The 20,439-nt window shown below is 40.7% G+C and overlaps 1 protein-coding gene across 1 annotated transcript; it reads right to left on the reverse strand.

Moving 5' to 3' along the window:
• Positions 1-65: 65 nt before the first annotated feature.
• Positions 66-17,242, reverse strand: LOC127008980 (choline transporter-like 1). The gene is made up of 15 exons (XM_050881534.1): positions 17,098-17,242; positions 15,380-15,497; positions 14,507-14,664; positions 14,063-14,197; positions 12,120-12,230; positions 10,526-10,689; positions 9,916-10,005; positions 9,545-9,684; positions 9,043-9,229; positions 8,627-8,728; positions 8,365-8,518; positions 7,704-7,847; positions 4,462-4,615; positions 3,820-4,041; positions 66-3,692 (listed from the first exon to the last, which is right to left on the reverse strand). Exons 2-15 carry the CDS (start codon positions 15,479-15,481, stop codon positions 3,495-3,497), a joined length of 2,061 nt encoding a protein of 686 aa, XP_050737491.1. The 5' UTR covers positions 15,482-15,497; positions 17,098-17,242; the 3' UTR covers positions 66-3,494.
• Positions 17,243-20,439: the final 3,197 nt, after the last annotated feature.

Here is a 20,439-nt window from a genome sequence, read left to right on the forward strand (position 1 = left end):
GTTAAGAAACTAGTATTCCACATCAACCCTCTGAAATGTTGAGAGGAATATGCACATCTTTAGGCTAATAATATCATTTTTTATTTGTATTTAGCTACATTAATTCAGTTACAAGGAGAGTGACACTTTGTAATTTAGTGAAATATCTTAACAAAAAATATGGCTTTTATTCATTTACATATTTTTTTTTTGGAATGCTCAGCCAAACATTTTCGTTGTTGATCAAAACACTATTCATGTACAGCTCCAAGCTTTTTACTAAGAAACTACATGCAGTATGTAAAGGAAACTGTACAAACAGGACTGTAAGTAGATTTCTTGAGGTTTAAAATTTTGATGTTAACAGTATGTAGTATACAAGTATTCATTTTCTTTTAATAAAGTATTAGAAAAATCATCACAGCAAGTTTGGACGCATCTACCTTACCCTGGTCCCAACACAGAACAGGTGAACGAGAGAACTAAAGTTCACCACTCATCTTCCACCATGTGAACACACTTCAGTTATCTGGGGTTGAGGCAGCTTGGTCAGTGTTCCTATTCAAGTAAAGATATTAAGTACATAAGCACCTGCTATATAGAAAGTACATATATATATCTACATGTAACCCTAATTAAGTTGTTACTGCTTGCTTAAAAATAAACTGGACTACCACACAAGCTATATATGCCAAGAGATAACTTTTACTGCTACCTTAATTCACAGCAGACCTTCCTTAATGTTCAGACATTAGTTTAGCCAATACATCTGTTTCAGCTATTGGAAATGATTTAGCTTCACAGGCAGACACAATACTAATCAACAACTTTTTAACAATTTCCAACTCATACATAGTTTTATCTTTTCATTATATATCTAGCTGTTATTTTGCTGTGCAGCACCAGCAGAAAGACTAAAATTCATTTTTCTTGCAGTTGTTTTCTCTAGAGGTACTTGTTACACCATGGAATATGGCACTCTGATATTATACAGTCTAGCATGAAATTGTTGTGTGGTATATCATCTCATCTATAATGTTGGGGGGAAACCTAAAATAATTATATAAACACTGTTTCTACAGATGATTCCAAGATTATTTCTCCAGCTGTTCCACACACTAATTTTACTGGTACAAATAGGTAGTATTCTTTTTTGCTCTATAAGCTGTCATATACAAACTTCCGTTAGCATTATATTTTCTTAAGTGACTTTTTTTCAATACTACCTTACTATAAAAATAATATATAAACTCGTGTACTTATACACACAAACTTCAAATTTGAAAATCCCTTCATTATCACTGAACATGAACACATTATCAATTACAGTCAAAGAAGCAATTTCATGAAATCATCTAACCCTCCATAAATATGACTAAAATTACTACTGCTGTTCAGATAACAGAAGAACTTTAGTTGTATGTACACTGAATGAAATATGCAGTCACGACATATCTCTTCGTGAAACGTGGCAACCGAGAATTAAAACACAAAACTGGACATGTTACTTAACATTACATTCACTTCAGTCAGTGACAAACATCACTGCATAATGACATAAGACACCCTCAAGGCACAACTTAAAGAAACACTAAAATTGTGCATAATTGTTCAACATTATGGAAAGTAAAGATACACTCCAAGGACTTATTCTCAGGCCATAACAAAAAATAACAAATTTCATTATTTAGAAGAATTTCACAAACATGTAGAGATCATTGGATAAAATACAAGTTACTTTATAGGAATATGAATGCAGGTACATTGCCTATTGACTCACTAATCATTGTCATAAGATATTTCACTGAAAACTAAATATTTCAATTACAAAAATATGGTAAAAGATTTCTCTATCATTTTCCATGTTATTTCACATAATAACAAAACACAAAATATTATACACCTTATACTTAAGTTCTCCAAGACTCATGTGTAAAACCCAATTCAATCATGTATACCAAACTGTTATTACCATCTGCATAGATTATACCATGATAAAAAAGTATGCATTCTATCTATGCCAGAATAAAAGAAATAAAATCAAGCCACAGCAGCTTTATGTCTGAGCATACACTGGAACTGTTGTAAATTATAAATTAATAGGAACAAAATTCTCTTTTGGTTTTGTGTTGGTACCAGCAAATACAACAAGGACATACCTTTAAGATACACTTTACTTAAAGGCAAATACCTGACCCATTTGCACACTCTTTTACGGCAAATGCCACAAGTCATGCAATATTATCCTTTGAATGTTCACATTCTTTGTATAGATTCTTCTGACCCATTACTGAAGACTCTCTTACAAGCCTACAGAATATCTAGGTAATCAATTCATCAATTCAATCCATCAAACAAGCCTACAGCTACACTCATTTAATCCCTCTTTCAGGCTGAGAGCAGAATAATTCTTAAATCATTCTTACAGGCACAGAGCACAGCACTTTAGTTATGAAAAAAATCATTAAAACAAAGCACCTAACTCCTTTCCTAAAGACATTCAGTTGTAGTGTGGCACAATAAAATTGTTCGTCCACAATGATACTAAGTTATAATTTCAGACAAAACTGACAACACAATAAACATTATTGACATAAATATCACATATCTGAAAATCACAGATCTAATGTATAGCAATATATTACAGTGACCTATATTATGTGTATATATATGCAGTGTCTATAAGCAAAATTCATGAAGGTCATATATCTTAAATTGCTTCTATATGGATTTCATCTAAAAAATATACCATGACACTCCAACAGACCTGACCACAGGAAGTCGTCAAAACCAGCTACCAGTGTTGGGTGTTACTTTCCAGCATCCCTTCTAAAAAGCACGACACAGCAAATATATATAACACATGATTCACCTGCACAGTTCTGATCACTAGAGTTCCAGACACGCAGATAATGGATTCAAGTATCTTGGTTATTTGTTCATTATTTGTGAATAACAAGACAGACTACATTCAAATAAATTGAGTCAGTTATGATAAAGTTTGCATTCTTCTCTCCTCAAAACAAACATTTGTGACAAGATACTATTTGAGAAACGTAAAATAAAACATTAACACAGTAAAGCTTTGGTTGTAATGTAACGAAAATAATGCCTATTTATGGAGCCTCATTATCCTTGGCCATTGCAGAAGCACCTTGCAAGGCCAGTGCAGAGCATGGCTAGCCAGCCACTTGTTCCTAACAATTAAACTTCTCAAATTCAAAAGCAATATCCCACTCAACCAATTATTCTTTGCTAAGATACCTTTATAAATGCAGAAAATTAGAACTAAATTTTACCCAGATTTATTACTCCATGCATAAAACTATTCTTCATTAACCACTGTACTATAATATCATGTAACAGCAAAGTAGTGAGCAAAAGAGCCACTGTCCCTAGATAATAAAATACACAATATTCTACCTTTGTGTCACCAAGGGACATCACACACAAGAGAGCAAAAACAACTCCCCCACCAACTCACTTCAACTCCCATTGTTCCCTACTCCTCCCTCTCACACAGATCCCTCCTTGAAACGTATGGTCTCAGGAGCCTCTCGCTTCCTTGAAATGCGGCTGTTCTTGTGGTCAATGTCCTCATGTTTAATCATGAACTCATAAAGCTCCTTGTCAGCCACTAGATCCCTGCCGTCTGTTGTGTCATAGGTATTGTAATCATCAGAGAAGCACAAGAAGAGTGTGTCCACTGCCATCTGCAGGTAAAGAATGTATGGATAAGATATTTTGAAGTAAAATACAATATACCAATCAAAAAAATAAATTATAAAGTTATGATGATAAAGACAAGTGCATAAGTGAGTATACTGATAACAAACTCACCTCATAGACAGAAAACACGCAATGAGTGATGAAAAATGCAAACACAGCAATGACAATGAGTGGCACGGCATAGAGGTGGAGCGTTGGGTCAGCATGCAGCACAGGCAGAGCAATGCAGCACACCGTCCCTGTCACGGCAACTTTGCCAAGGAACAGCATCAGGTCTCCCATACTATTGATTGTGGCCACCTGCAGCATGTTGGTCAGCACCACCTGCCATGCCTGTTAACAACCACAAGAGTCTGGCTAAAAAGGGAAACTGTTTCCTCAAGATGTCACAGAGTGAGCACAGATATCTTGCTACTGCTATAAGTGATCATAGTTATTATTAATACATTAAAGTCCACAAGATTTAATAAATCAAGTATTTCTAAACACAGCATCTGATTTTGCTTTCAGTAGCCAGAATAGTGAAAAAATAAGATCTAATGGTGAAAATCTTAAAAACAAATAAACTAATTATATTGAAAATATCTCAGTTGATTCCTAGGAATGGGTAGCTTTCACATGAGAACATTTACAATCAACATATCTTAGTAATGAAGTGAAGAAGACTGGATTTAACAAACTGGCCTAAATACTACAGCTACTACTAACAACAATAATAATATTAATAATAATTGTCAGAAGAGGGTCACTCACAATCTTGGCTGAGGTGCAGAAGGGAGTGCCTCGGGTGGCAGTCACAGTGTATGCATTGTGGTTCATGTACTTGAGGAAGTTTTCAAAGCACCACAGGCAGCAGCTGCAGGCACGCAGGCCACACCGAGCACAGCTGCCTTCAGGGTCTTTGCACCTGCAGGGAAAACAACTTCATCAACCCATCAACTAAAAGACAAATAAGAACATAAGGAGTCTGCAGGAGGCCGGCGGGCCCGTACATATAAGTTCCTGTGAACCTAAACCCACCTAACATCACCGTCCATGAATTTATCCAATCTATTTTTTAATGTGACTAATGTGTTGGCACTCACACCATGACTGCCAAGCCTGTTCCACTCATCTACCACTCTGTTGGTAAACCAATTTTTGCTTATGTCCTTGTTGAATCTGAATTTATCCAGTGTTCCTTATACCAATTAAATAATTTTCAATGCATGAAATATATTCTGATAGCCAGAAAAAATAGAAAGTAACTTGTAATCAGACAAATAAATCAATTAGAAAAGCTGAATCAACTGAAAATACACTGTCTTTATTCATGAATGCTCTATTGTCGTGGTCTTGTTACAGTTGCTTTAAAGATTATCACACAAGTCAAAGCCCGCCTAACGATACAACATAGGGAAATGCCAATGATAATAATCATGGAAGTAACAAGAAATGGGTAATGTACATACAGGTTGAGGTAAGCAGGGCTAGAGTCATGGACGTGGAAGCTGAGTTCTATTCATTCCATTCATAACCATTTTACTTAACCCTCATTTTCGTATACTTTTTGCTTAATTTACAGTTACAAATTTATTCCAATGCAACACAGAATTTCCTCAGGAGGACGATGCTGATCTCAGTTTTTCTTCATGTCAAATAGTAGTCTCAGGAAATCGGGTAGGAGTGAAGTGTATGTAGGCGTTGACTTGGAGCACTGACGGCACCAAGGCAGTGTATCCCGAAGCCAGCCTCAGACACACTCTAGTCTAGAACTTGAACTCTATGGAAAGTACTGCTTTGACAGTTCATCGAGTGGCCATGTGTGGCGCTGCCTGTATAGCCAATACAGTCCATTATTCCAAGCTTCTGAGCAACAGAAGATACTAGTGAATGAATATGACATTCAACAATTAACTTTGAATATAAAATTAAAGTTAGAGGAGGAATTACCTAGGATACATTTAATGTTTATCTGTCATTGGGTTTAACCATAAAATTGAATCCAATCAAATTGGTCTTCCTCTTGCCAAGGAAGTCAAGGGCCATTTAAATCCAAATGACCTCCAACATGCTTACCGAGCCCTGAAGAAGCTCCGCTCCAAGTCTCCCTCTCAGGTGAGTGTTATCCGAACAGATGACGGCTGCCTCGTGTCGGACATGAATGGGCAGAGGGCTCATTGAGCTGAGTACTTTGAGCAGCTGTACAAGGCAGACCCTCAACGTGGGCAGCTTCCAGTTGCTGGGTTGCAGGTGGTGGATGCTGAGCCACCCATTGACGAAAGCCCACCCTCTCTGGTTGAGGTCAGAGAGGTTGTGGTAAAGTTGAGGTATGGAAAGGCACCTGGCACTTGTAACATCAGTGCAGAGCTGCTCAAAGCTGGAGGTGAGGCCATGATCCACGGGTTGCATGCGGTCTTGGCAGTCCGGTGCCATTCCTCCTGACTGGAAGAGGGGGTTGGTCGTCCCTATCTGGAAAGGGAAAGAGGACCACCAAGACTGCAACAACTACTGTGGTATTACACTGCTCAGTGTGCCAGGTAAGGTGCTTGCCCACCTATTGCTGATGCGAATTCGCAACCAGCTGCTGAAGCTGCGGAGACCTGAACAATCTGGGTTCACACCTGGTAAGTCAACAACTGACCGTACCTAGCGCTTCGCATACTGGTGGAGTGCCGACGTGAGTTTCGACAGGGGATGCTTGCAGCTTATGTCGATCTCAAGAAGGTGTTTGACTCAGTGCATCAGGAGGCACTCTGGAATCTTCTGCGACTCTGTGGGATTCCTTGCTGACTGGCTTGTATTCTGGGATAGAGAGTGCTGTGAAGTGTGTGTGTGTGTGTGTGTGTGTGTGTGTGTGTGTGTAGGGGGGGGTGTCTTGTCCAGCTTCTTTCCCATGAATGCGGAAGTGAGGCAGGGTTGTGTCCTTGCCCCATCGCTTTTCAACGCTTGTACGGAGTAGGTACTGGGCAGAGTTGTGGTCCAGAGTCATTGCGGAGCATTCATAGGCAATATCAGGGTCAATGACCTTGTTTTTGTTGATGGTGCAGTAATCCTGGCAGAGTCGCTGGAGGTTTTGGTGATGGCTCTCGAGGCACTGCACGAGGAGGCGAAGCCCTTGGGACTTCAGGTCTCCTGGCCGAGACCAAGGTACAGGTGTTTGGAGGCTTGCTAGATGAAATAGAACAGTCTGTTTACGTGTGTGATGAGGACGTTGAGATCTCAGAAAGTTTCACGTATCTTGGTAGCGTAGTTCATAACAATGGTGAGTCTGGCCAGGAAGTCTTACGGCGGATTGGCCTGGCCCACGGTGTTATGGACTCGTTCAACATGAGTACATGGCGTTGTCGATACCTGTGCAGAAGGACAAAGATCCGGAGCTTCAAGTCCCTTGTGCTCCCTGTCTTACTCTATGGTTGTGAGACATGGACACTAAATGGGGACTTGGAGAGGCAGATTGATGCCCTTAGTAATACATGTCTATGCAGAATCATGGGATATCACTGGAATGACTTTGTGTCAAACCAGCAACTACCATGTGAGACTGATTCGACATATATTACCTGCAGAGTCCGTCAAAGCCAACTCCAGCCATATGAGCATGTGGCACATTACCCTGAAGCTGATCCTGCTCATCGGATTGTCTCTGTAAGAGACAATGCTGAGTGGAGGAGGCCAAGGGGATGCCCACAGGGTTCGTGGCTTGAGCAAGTTGGTAGATCCTGCCAGGAGGTACTCAGGTTGGGAAGGGGGGATCCCCGGGCTTGGTATCGTAGGGTGGGCGAGGCGACTCGCCCCCCGGCATATGGCCCCACTGATTGATTGATTGATTGTTCCCTTATACCTGTTCATGACACTATCTCTCCTAATACAGTTGAAGTAGACGTGTAAAAACAATAATTTACAAATGCTCTATTCATGATCATTATTAGAAGCACATCTCATTTTAAAAGAAGGATGGCAAACCAAGGCATACTTGTAAACCACGAATACATCACATTCACTGAACGGCTTACTTCTTTGTGGCCCACTGAATGATGAGTCTGGGCAGCTTGCAGAGAGTAATGAGAAGGGAGCCTTTGGCCACGGTGCCCAGGTGGTACATCACCAGCGTCCTCCACGACCACCACACTGGATTTTGCCCCTTTGTCATCCGTTGCCTGAAAGACACATGATGCTTCACTCATCATGTTGATTAAATAACAATTTGTATAATTTCATTTAAAACTAGTAGTGACAGCTGGGCTTCAAATGTAAAAAAATGAGTGAAAGTCTTTGGTAAGCAGCACCAATAATACTTTATACATGTATTTTAATATCATGCAATTAGCATTTATCAGTCAGAAAGTTGAGCCCTGTATCTTACACCTTCCATACAAAACAATGACATGAGGCATTTTTGTGAGCTGCCAGTTTGATGTAGTTCAGTTCCATGGCACTGATGTATTCCAGGCATGAAAAAAAAGTCATCACTTCCCTTAATTTTACTTTCCCCACCCTAGTTTCAGTAATCAACTTTTAGTTTTTCAGTGGTAGGATTGCATGTTTCATTCTTTCTTGTAGTTTTAAATTTGCTTGATGTTACTGCAAAGACATGTTTTAAGGTACCCTAATTCTGTCATTTCAAGCAGCCTGCAGAGTTTACCAGAACTATGATTATCAAGTCGTTTTGCTAACCTTGAGAAGTACCAATTGGACACAGCAGAGGCAATGATCATCTGCTGGCAGGCCAAGATGAACTCGCCCACCCACACCAGCCCGATGACCCACACCCACCAGAGGGAGCGCACCCATGTGGGATCCATGTACTCCAGTGCCTGTAAAGGGGTCCCTGGAAACAAAGAAGACATTTTGAAGGCTGATGATTCTTGAAACCCTATGATTAAAAAGACTGTGTTCAGACTCTCCCTGTTTTTCAAGTACGATCCGAAAGACTCACGCTTCAGGATCACAGTCCCATTGGGGGAACCATCTCCCTCGGCTGTCTGGTTGAAGAGCATTTCATGGTGTGATGATTCAAGGCTTGTGATCCCCAAATGTCCTGCAAATAATCGAACATGAAACTAACAGACAAATTTGCAATGAATTGAGGCCTTTTATAATGAGACTATTGCATGTCTGAGTATGACATTATGAGCAAGAAGTGTTGAGATTAATTTAGGAGTAAGGCAGGGGCGTGTGATATCACCTCAGTTATTCAATATACACAAGGATGGATGTATAAGAGATGAATGCAAGAGTTGGAGGTAGCGGGACAGTTGAATATGACTAGTCAGAAACAGTCCTTGATAGCAAATGTGTTTGCAGACAATACCGTGAGTCAAAATAATAAAAGTAATGGATGAATCTACTTACTTGCAGTGGCAAGGGATACCATTACCCACACCCAGATGAAGAAGAGGCCCAGCAAGACAAAGAAGGTGACCACTGGCTGTAGCAAGAGTGTGGGGTGGTGTGTGAGGCAGCCTCCTGCATGCCTGAACAGCTCAGCCACCATGGCGATGTGAGGCACCACATACACCGCAAGGGCTATTAGGGCAACCTGTAAATTTTGGCAGTGAGGCACTATGGCACAATGTGTCACTTGAATGCTTTAGGCTGTGATGTAATACCACTGAAGGATTGCTGTGGGCTATGAAAACATGGTGCATGCTGTAATCCTCCTTACATACTGATTCTACCATAGCATATCCCACAAATACCTAAAGGTAAGATTATAGCCCCTTAATGCTACTTAGTCAAGATACAATAATGCATGATGGCACACCAGAAACAGTTGATGATATGAATAAGACCCTACTTTATAAAAGCATGGCAACTGTGTGTACAGTACATATGAGGAAGTTCTGGGGCTCACCATGATGATGGTGGAGATAATGGCAAACACCAGCAGTGCTCGTTCATTGCGCACAGTTTCCATGAGGATCTGCTCAATGGGGGACTGGTCCAGCTGGAGCCGTATACTAGCATAGCTCCACCACAGCAGCACCGTCGCCACTGTGAGTCACAAAAACAATGCCTGGATTACTTCAGCAACTGACACCTAATGACAGTGAAGTTTAATGACATTTAATTTACTTTGTTTAAACTAAAATGCTTATCTTGAAAACCTGAGCCTATACATCACAATAACACAGTAAAATGTATACCACAATAAAACCAATTCATAAAATATGTATTGCTACTTTTATGCTACTTGACCTCTTTCATTATGCAACAGTAACTCACCCACAGAGGCTACTGAGACAGCCACCACGATAACATAGGACACCAGAGTGGTCATGACATGCAGGCACAGCATCACTAGACACGACAACACTGAGGGTAGGAAAAAAAACATTTCATTTTTTGAACATATGAAGGAGAAAGTAACAGTAAATTTCTACACAGATGAGAAGTACAATCTTAAAAGAGGAATGTTGTGATTTATTGCATATGACTATTGTGACTGTGCCAGTCGTAAAAAAATATCCCAAAACCCATTTTGGAAACTGAAAACAATGAAGAGGTTGAACCAGTTTCATGCCTTACATGTGCTGTGATTATATTTTAGGGTTATTCCAAGTGTCACAAGGACTCAGGAAGGGAAACAGCATTACATTATTTTGATATCTATCATGACTATATATATAATACAATATAGGGCATTCCAGAGTGTGTAGAAATCTCAGTAATATATACAATGGGAAAAGCTAGAAAACTTAAAAACTGCACAAACAAACTTTACAGTGAAGATCATAAAAAATTACACATTGTAGATGTCAGGTCCCTTTATTATGAAAGGCAGGAAAAAATGAAAAAAAAAAAAAAAAAGTTAGTATGTTCCGTTTGAACTCACATAATGTGATAAAGATGAATATGAGGATGAGGTGCCATGAGGCATATAGGTCAGCCAGCACCTGCTCCAGTACATCCATGGTGTTGAGGTAGCCATAGAGGTTGTACAGGACACCCTGCAGCCCCTCCCCCCTCAGAGGCACACAGCGATTCAGCACTGGCTTGCTGTCACAAAAAAATACATGGTGACAGGGAGATTACACAGTTGATGAAGTAAAGAATTGAAATAAATGTATAGTAGTAGTTCCAGACTTGCAAAAACTCAACTTGCAAAATTCAAGAGACAAAAACAATCAATTTTTAGGAGTAATTTTCCTCCATACGATTTCAATATAATTAGCAATAGGTAATGTTTTCTAACTTGAAATTGAATTTTGTGAGTATATACAGCAAATTTTTTCATAAAACATACAAATTAACGAAGTACACAACACTGAGTTGCTATATACACAAGTTATTGTACATCCGTCAACTGTCTGCTGCTGCCTGTGTGTGTGTGTGTGTGTGTGTGTGTGTGTGTGTGTAATTCACCTCTTGGTCTGCTGTGGGTCTCTCGAAAGACAGCCACCTGTTCCCCTACGAAAGGAGCTCAGAGCTCAGTAACCGATCTTTGGGGGCTGAGACCACTCACACGCAACACACCGCGATAACGAGGTCACAACTTCTTGCCTTACGTCGCATACCTACTCAATGCTAGGCGAACAGGGGTTACACGTGAAAGAAGATAAACCCAACTTATCTTCACCAGGTCAGGGAACTGAACCCCAGTCCTTCTGGTTGAGAGGCAGACGCTCTACCCACTGAGCTACCAGGCCGCGTGTGTGTGTGTGTGTGTGTGTGTGTGTGTGTGTGTGTGTGTGTGTGTGTGTGTGTGTGTGTGGAGTGGCAGTGCATAGGGATCATTACAACTTGATACTGATTAGTAATATTTTCCTGGGCAATGATACTAAATCCCTTATAAAAGGGTAAACCAGCATCTTCATTTTTCCATCCATTTTGATGGTAGACTCTGTAATAGCTTTCCTTCATTTCTATTTTCTCTTTCCTAAAACTTGAACGCTTTCAAAAGGGAAGTATCAAGACACCTCTAACCAAATTTGACACCTTCTTTCAGCTACTTTTACTATTCTCTGTTTGCAAATGTAGCACTATAGCAGAATGTTTGATCTAATTTACGTCTACGCCTATAGCGCCGGTAGGCTTGCTTGAGGGCCCTGGATGGTAGTCGGCCCCAGCCCGTCATGGCGCAGGCGAGTGTTTATAGTGGCGCCATCTTCTCTTGGGTCATGCTGCCCCCCGGAACTCGTTCTTGATTAACTGGGACAGTTTCCTCTAGAGTCCGGGTTGATGGGTGGTCTTCAGGACAGCATGTGGGTAGTTTTAAGCCACTCGGTGGTGACTGAAAAATCTGAGGTGGTAGCGTGGGGATTCGAACTCACGTCGTCCATCACGCAGTGAATGTGGACCCAGCACGCTACCACTCAGCCACCGCCTACCTATGCCGCCTATCACCTGTTATCTGAAGAGAGTAGAGCCTCCTTATTTAAAAAGTTATTAAAATCACATTAAATAAAAAACTCAAGTTCCATTCTCACCCCTGAAAGATGGGGAGCTTTGGGCACAAGTCAAGCAGCATGCTGGCATTGAAAGAAGGACGCAGCTCATCCACCCACTTCACATCCTCATCATACTTGTCATAGTCATATCTGTGGATGGAAGCAGCTTAGTAAAATGTCCATTAGAGCACAACACTTAAAGGTAATACCTGATTTCTAAAAATAAATGTTTTGGTGGAGTAGTTCCAAGTGTAAAACTTTTTTTTTCCTAGTGAGGTGTCGAGCATAGAAAGGGTGAACTAGTCAGAGGTAAGTTTTGAGAAAAAGTGCTTCTGAACGTGCTACACCACACCAGGGCCTAGTAAACCGGATTTAACTTGCCATCTTTACCAGCTCTTTCACTAACAAAGAGGCAAACTCACTATCTCTTGGCATAGAAGAAAGTAGAAGCAGGCTTATGGTGGTCCATAAAATCTCTTTCTTTTGGTGATGATTTCGCGCCTTCTATTGTGATCGCTTCATATGTTAGATTTGTACTAAAGTATTCTATCCTGTAATATATTTTTAAGCCTATTCAAGTACCATTAAAATACTCTTACATTAATTTTCTGTTGAGGAAAGTAAGCACCAACAAAAGCTCTGGGTGGAAGAAGATTAGGGCTGTGGGCCGTATTAGAAGTCAAATCCGAGAAGTTTCAGGTCCCTGCAGAGTTAATCATCCCGAACTCTGTAGGGACCCAAAACTTCTCGGATTCGACTTGTAATATGGCCCTGTATCCCACAGAGCATATGTATCCTCATCTGTCACACTTGTTTCATCCATTGTGTCACTATTTCCTCATTTTGACATGAAGCACATCAAGTTATTACTCGTAACATACATATCCAATATTTTAGCATGAGAAGAAATCCCTCTAAATTGCCATCACCCGATCAGTGACGGAAAACACTGGTCTCCTTTCCTGGTCTCTTTTTGTGATAGTTTCTGAAGCTGTTTGGAATCATCATGCTTGCCAGGCAGGCACATTTGCTTCTGCCACCTCTATAAACTACCATGAGAGAGGTATAATAACTAGTCAAACCTTACCTATTTTGAGGCACTGCTTGTCCCTTTGTAAGTTTGTAAGAATGAGGAAGAAAGCAAGACATGTTCAAAATAAGGTTTCTTAAATATGAGAGAGAAAAAGATAAATTAATAGCAATATATTATTATTAAATATCATTAAAACAATATATTGTCATTAAAGTATTGAGCAATAGTCCTCAGACAACTTACATCACAAAAAGTATATTTTCACATCAATGAACAATTTTCCAATTAATTGCCAACACCTCTGCAAAAGGTATAACAAAGAGATGTTACTGGACACTGAATTAACACGAATACTTTTTATATTGAAAAAAACTTATAATGCTGCACTTCATTCATTAATAATATATATAAAAGTACAGTGAACCCTTAAATTTTCAGACTAAAAGAGGGAGGGGAGTCTAAAAGACTAAAAGGGGGAGGGATTGTCTAAAAGAAAAGTGAATCTAATATTTCCAAATTATATTAGAAAAATAAAATATGAAATGGTTCTGTGTAAAAATTAATTTTCCCACAGGTAATGGCACCTGTGCACCTAGCCTGTGTGGCGGCATCATTTTGTTTACATAGAAAAAACAAGCTGCTTCCAGGTCCTCCGTAGTCATCCAGCATCAAACGTATAGTGATACATATGTATATTAATGCAAATGAGTGACAAATTAGAAATCATAGGAGTCAGGGCAGACAGAGGACCAAGCAAAGAGGTGAAATTGAATCATTTGCTAGAGCAGGATTGAGTACACTAACATCAGAGGTGGATGATATTGGGAATAGCCTTTGTCCTGCAGTGGATTAGTAATGGCTGGCAAATGAATAAGATAGATCACAACAACAATGCAGTGACTATCTCTCCTCTTCTTTCCCTATCTCTTTTTCAGGGGCCACAACACACCTGCAAAGCTTAGATCCGGTGCGGTTGTAGAAGTCGTGTATGTCCTGCAGAGTGTACAAGGTCTGGTCAGGACACTTCTTGACACATGTCTTGAGGGAGGCATCCAGGTCGTTGACATCAAAGAACAAAACATACCTGGAACATAGGAGGAGCAAATATAATGTCAGCTAGTGTATAAATAGGCATCATACAATATTGGAGGCAAAAAGAGATTGAAAAATACCATGATACTACACAAGCGGTACTGATCATAAGAGAAATGCAGTCAAAATATAAAGATCAGGTTGCAACAGATGGGTGCAATTCTTTTAAAACTTATTATGATGATACTGCAATATGCACAAAATCATAAAACACCTACACTCTACACGTGTCAGAGACAGAGAACAAAAATATTTCAAAAGTCTACCAAAGCCATCAGTGACAAGAGAATGAAGTGCCTACCTGTAGTCGGTTACATCAAGGCCTGAGAATACTATCAGGGCCTCTTGATGCATTTTCATGTCATCATTGTCACTCCCACAGACATTCCCAAAGCTGTCATAGCCATTCACAACCCTCAGAGGATCGCCAAACACCAGGGCAAAAGCAGCTATGAAGATCTGAGGGAAAGAATATTCATATTGACAACTCTAATAAGTTAAGTGAAAACTATAATTCCTCCTATCTGTCTACAGTACAGCAACTACCTTCTTATCACAGGTCCATAGATGGATAGACTTGTGTACATACAAACAAAGCTCCACAACTCATCTGTGGTCTCATTCTTTGGTGATGGTCCTCAAAACAGCTCATGTTTCAGGCCCCTTGCATAATGCTGTGAGTTGGACTGTACTTCACTTATATACCTAAAGGAAGACATTTTATTGTGCCTCATTAGAAAAGAAACAAAACAAATTTTACTTTCTTACATTTTTGCCTTTAGATGCCCTTTTTATGAGAACCCAGCAGCTCCCAATCACCACTGCCATGGGCAGAGACCACAGATCTCAAAGAGACAATCATTTGCATCCAGTAGTTGCCTTTCACAAAGTGAAGACATCATGATCGGCCTTTCAGTCTTTTCTGAGCCCTCATGAACACTGCACATCATGTTTCTTGCTAGGTTGTCATAAAATACACACATCACTTTGCACTGTGCTTGACTGACACTTGACCTACCCACCAAAACTGATCATGTCAAAAACCTGACCTAAATGCATGTTATACTGAACCTTGAAGACATCAGAAAAGACCTGTCAAATCCTTCTAATTTCCATCTCAGAATGTTCACACTGTCTATCTCTCAACACTGTGGATGAAGTAAATAATAATTACCATCAACACCAGGAAGAGGAAGAATGCCACCAGCCACACAACATCAGTGAGCCGCCGCTCCTCCTCCTTGGCGGGCACCTCACTATTACGGCAGCAGCCCATCTTTGCCACCCTTCACCTGCACGCCAGAGAAAAAAAAATAATCTTTTGTTGGCAGGACGGAAATGATCAGGTAAACTTACATCTACACCAACTAATAAATCTCTGGTTACAGTTTCCTTATTGTCACTTCACATGTAGCAAACTTTCATTCTGTATATTCATGATATAATGTTAATATTTTCTCTATTTTTCAACATTCATTCTATAAATGTTTGCTCACAAAGGAGCCTGAAACATGTGGGACAAACCCATTAAAGTACTACTCACTGATAAATTTTAATAACAAAACTAAATCCAAAATATGAATAAAACTAAAACCAGATATTCTAAAGATGAACAAATGCTTTGAAGTCACAGAAAAAAATAGTTCATGGGCAGAAAACCTCTTAGGTCTAGAGCATAATGATATAAGTGAATTCATTTCACCATGGCATCTGCTCGGAAAACTTTTGATGTGCTAAAGGAGTAAACTAGTCTGATTCAGGTGAAGTTGTAACAGGAGCCATCATACAGTTGCACTGTGGTGGTTTCACTAAAACGTTATGAACAAGTGCATCAAGGATTATTTTTTAGGGATAACGTCATATATTGTTGATGGCCCTGCAGAGCGGGGCCTGAAACCTCATCAATAGAGAAACGTCCTTCGACAAAGTAGCAGATTACCCAAATGCTGCCCAGATTCTCAATCAACCCAACTTCAGTGACATTGTTCAAGAGGAGAACCAGGAGGCAGAATGGGCCAAGCAAGAGTTGTACAAAACAGCAGACACTATAAATAAAATTCACCTGTTCCATTAATGGGCTCAGGTCGTCCACGAGACCCCTCAAGACAGCCTACCAGCGCTACAGACTATGTCGTCCTTTGATTGCACGGGAACCCTTCAGGTGGATGAATTTGCTTACTATCACTAAGAATGAATCTGAGAGTTGTGTCCTCTACGGGGGCCTATAGTGATGCCTTGTGTAGGGTGCATGACAGGCAGGCAGCATTTACCTTTCCTCTCGCAAAGCCATTACAGTAATATCAATGTATCTGAAGCCTGTCATCTTTCTAACACATCCTGAGTTACTAGTAATGAATCAGATTGTTTCAGCACAGTTAGTAAATCCATCACTTTGGTAATATACAAAGAATAAACCACATAATATGTCTATAGAAATGCATTCTTACTGCAAAGGGAAATCAGCAGAGCAAGGAAGGAAAGGAGGAAGGGAGAAAACTTTAAAGAAGGAAGCAGGATAATAAAAAAAGAAGGCTTGGGATGAAAAAGATATGAGGATATTTCGGGGCTTTATTTAAAACCCCAAACCTGTGTGACTGGCCCTCCGTCATGACTTTACAGAGACAAGTTTACACCAAGAAATAAAGAACAATTGGTAAGTAAAAGGTGCTGTGTAAAGAAGAGCGGGAAGATGAGGGGGAACTCTGAATGATTCTGGAGGAGAGAAAAACCCGTGAGGGCAGAATAGAGGCGAAAATAAAGCTGTGCCAAAGAGGGAGTCCCGGAGGCTGCGAGGGACGCCGCCACCAGGCACTCCAGCACCCCGCGGGAGGCAACACAGGCAACACACGGCAACACAGGCACGGGGAGGGTAATGCAGGGGCCGCAAAACACCTCAGGACGGCGCGGCACAGCTGAACACCCCGCGGGAGGCTCCTGGAGAGGCGTGTGGAGGCGGCGGCCGTGTTTGTTTGGGCGTCGGGCAGCAGCGGTGACAGCCTGGCGGGGCGGGGCGGGGCGGGGCGCTGCTCGGGAATAGCGGAAAAATGCTAACTTGACCCTAGTGAGAAAATCGTTGGTTGGGTGAAACTGATTGATTGATTGATAGTTTCTTGTTGCAGGTAAACAACAAGAGAGAAGGGAGGACCATGCCATCCCAACCCCCAGGCAGGACAGAGTGTGATTATACAACTATTAATACATGTGGAGGTAGCACCATGAAACTAAAGATACAATGGTAGGAAAGAAAGCACAATTTGTCCATTTGGTCTTTTCTGTGGGGTAATTGGGAGTCATAGGGCGACCAGGAAAAAAAACTAAGTAAAGACATATCAGTTGTGTTAGGCTTAAAAGAGGCCTGGACAGACTATATGCAGGTTATATATATGTCGACTCAGTTTCACGAAGTAGTCGCCGGTTTGACACGTACAAAGTCATTCCAGCGATATTCCATGATTCTGCGTAGACAATCACCAAAGGCATCGAATTAGTGTCCATGTCTTACAACCATAGAGTAATTAAGACAGGGAGCACGAGGGACTTGAGGATCCGATTGATTGATTGATTGATAGTTTATTGTTGCAAGTAAAACAACAAAGGAGAAGGGAGGAGCATGCCATCCCAACCCCCAGGCAGTACAGAGTGTGATCCGGATCTTTGTCCTGATCTGCACAGGTGTCGACAACGCCGCATACTCGTGATGAGCGAGTCCATATCATCGTACGGCCAAACCAATCCGCCGTAAGACTTCCAGACGAGACTCACCATTGTTATGAACTACGCTACCATGGCAAGGTACGGGGAATCTTCCGAGTTGCTAGAATGATGCATTATAACTATATCTAACACTGATATTCAATTTTTCGTGAATGTTGAGCACTCGATCAGCGCAGTTACTTTTTTTTAATAGATATTATATTATTTGAAATGTAATTAACAGGTATCAATTAAAAGCATACTAACGAATACTACCGTACCATAGTCCTTTTAAGAATCCACCTAACGACCGAATGGTAGCTATAACTTGTACCGTAGGCTATAAAAATTATATACATCTGACTCAAACAGAAAATGCTACCCGATTTTAATGAGGGCTCCAATAATACACTAAATCAAAACAAAACGGTATATGTAAGGCATGGATTCATGGATGTTACTCAAGTTTGAAGAAGCCATAAATCAGTGTATCTCTAAAGTAGCAAAAAAGTGTCTACAACAAACCACCAGTGGACTATTGGCAACACTGTCAACGCGTCTCCCACACACTTTATTTTCATTTTTTCTCTCTGCTACAACAACAGGAGACGTATGGACCAGGTGATTGAATACATATAATGGAAATCGATCTATAAACGAGGAAAAGAGAAATATATGTTTTTGAAAGTACGCAACAGAAGCAGGAGTTTTCTTTAGCAGTTATAAGCAAACAACCCACACACAAATGATGCTCCCCTTCCCCCACCGGCAGTGACTAACGCATCTGACGACACTTAACCTATTACTAAAGGAGTGTTTCTACGCCCAGCATTCCTCGCGCGCTTGTGTTGGTGATACTGCGTGATAGCATTTGACGTGTATGAGGATGCTAATTAAGTAGGCGCTTATCTCTCGCTAATCAGCAGGCTACATCACTTTGGCAGGGGAAGCCTCTGATATGGGTCACACGTTAACATATGGTGTCTGATCTCTGGTTGCTATACTCTCTCGGTCATACATATTACTCGATCCGTGGGCAGGAAGTATTATATGAGAAACGTTACCCCAATCTCTCTCTCTCTCTCTCTCTCTCTCTCTCTCTCTCTCTCTCTCTCTCTCTCTCTCTCTCTCTCTCTCTCTCTCATAGAAACAATTAAAAGTCAGGATATTGGCACCGACACAGAAGCATGCAACAACTGAGGTATGACATGCAGTATATATAAATAACTGAGGTATTTAATTCCTCGTACGTATGGCAGGGTCTCGAGCGCACTACTTTTCTCTAGATGAGCTTGCTATTGTATTTCTGTAAATATACACATTACAATACCTGTACTTGTATGGATGATTTTTTTTTTTACAGTAAAGGATAAACGGACAAAAATAAACGAGAAAAAGAGCCCGATAATCATTGCTCCTATGAAAGCAAGCATAGATGAGAGGCCAAAAGAGAGATCAATTTCGTGTGGAGAAGAGTTTTCCTTTTTTTTTTTTTTGAGAAGGACAAGTCGATTGCTTTTTTCTTATCAAGATTATTTATTACGACTAAAAGATTGTTGAGCCCAAGTATTATAGAGATATGGATAAATACATACACACACACTCCTGTTCATAGGGCAACACCTTGACGTGATGCACAGGCCTGTGCTGTGAGGTCAGTATTCTTAATCGTCTCGGGGCCAAGGTCAGCTACATATTTGACAAGACTTTCGTGCGATATCAGGATATTTCCTTGAATATTTTCATGACCCTGGTGGTCGTCTGACCCTTCTCCTATCTCTACCATGAACCTAAAAACACTCATTAGAACCTAATTTATCTTCTTTCCGGCCTTTAAAAATAGTTGATGCGAGAAGCGGAAGCGCAGGCGTACGAGCCGGGGGTAGGGGTGCTGCAGTCCCCCCAGATTTGAGAACAAAGATTTTTCGGGCAGCCATCGTAGCAGCATAACAGGACTACTGAACTGGCGGCTCGTGAGCCAAATCCTACCCTTGAGTGGTATATTTCAGTAACAGCTATTATGCATTTCGTATTACATTAAAAGTATAGCAAAACAATTAAAGCATATTAGTAGTAGCCTGACCCAAGAGTATACCCTCCCCCATCCCCACGCCATGTCATAAGAATTTTCAATCAACGGGCCCTAGGTGTGTGTGTGTGTGTGTGTGTGTGTGTGTGTGTAAGTAACAGGATGAACCCATTATTTAGAGATGTCCAGAGGGGTTAGGCAACATTAGCTTCCCATAAAATTTATATTTTTTGTCTGAATCGACTTCATTACTCAGACAAAGACATGTTGCTACGGTGTTACCAGAAGGTCCCTTTGGATGTAGGTGTGTGCATGCTAAGGTTTCTTTAGCCCAGTCGAGTGTGCAACAGTGTAGGTGGTGTGGTCTTGTGTAAAACTTGATGCAAATAAGAACATTTATTAATAGGCCTCCCTCTTTTTTCCCTCCATACATATCTCGTGGAGCAGCTGCTGACAGGAGCTGACGTTGAGTAATTTCAGTCAAGCACATCCTGAATGCGACATTACCATTA

The sequence above is a fragment of the Eriocheir sinensis genome, chromosome 39 (assembly GCF_024679095.1).
Source record: "Eriocheir sinensis breed Jianghai 21 chromosome 39, ASM2467909v1, whole genome shotgun sequence".
Classification (NCBI taxonomy): Eukaryota; Metazoa; Arthropoda; class Malacostraca; order Decapoda; family Varunidae; genus Eriocheir; species Eriocheir sinensis.

Bases quoted from the DNA above. Each gene is read 5' to 3' on its own strand.
- LOC127008980 (XM_050881534.1), bottom strand. From the start codon at position 15,481: ATGGGCTGCTGCCGTAATAGTGAGGTGCCCGCCAAGGAGGAGGAGCGG. The intron at 14,198-14,506 runs GTAGGCACTTCA...CCTATGTTCCAG, and splicing joins CTTGATGTAACCGACTACAG to GTATGTTTTGTTCTTTGATG. The intron at 9,685-9,915 runs GTGAGTTACTGT...TGTGACTCACAG, and splicing joins TGTCTCAGTAGCCTCTGTGG to TGGCGACGGTGCTGCTGTGG.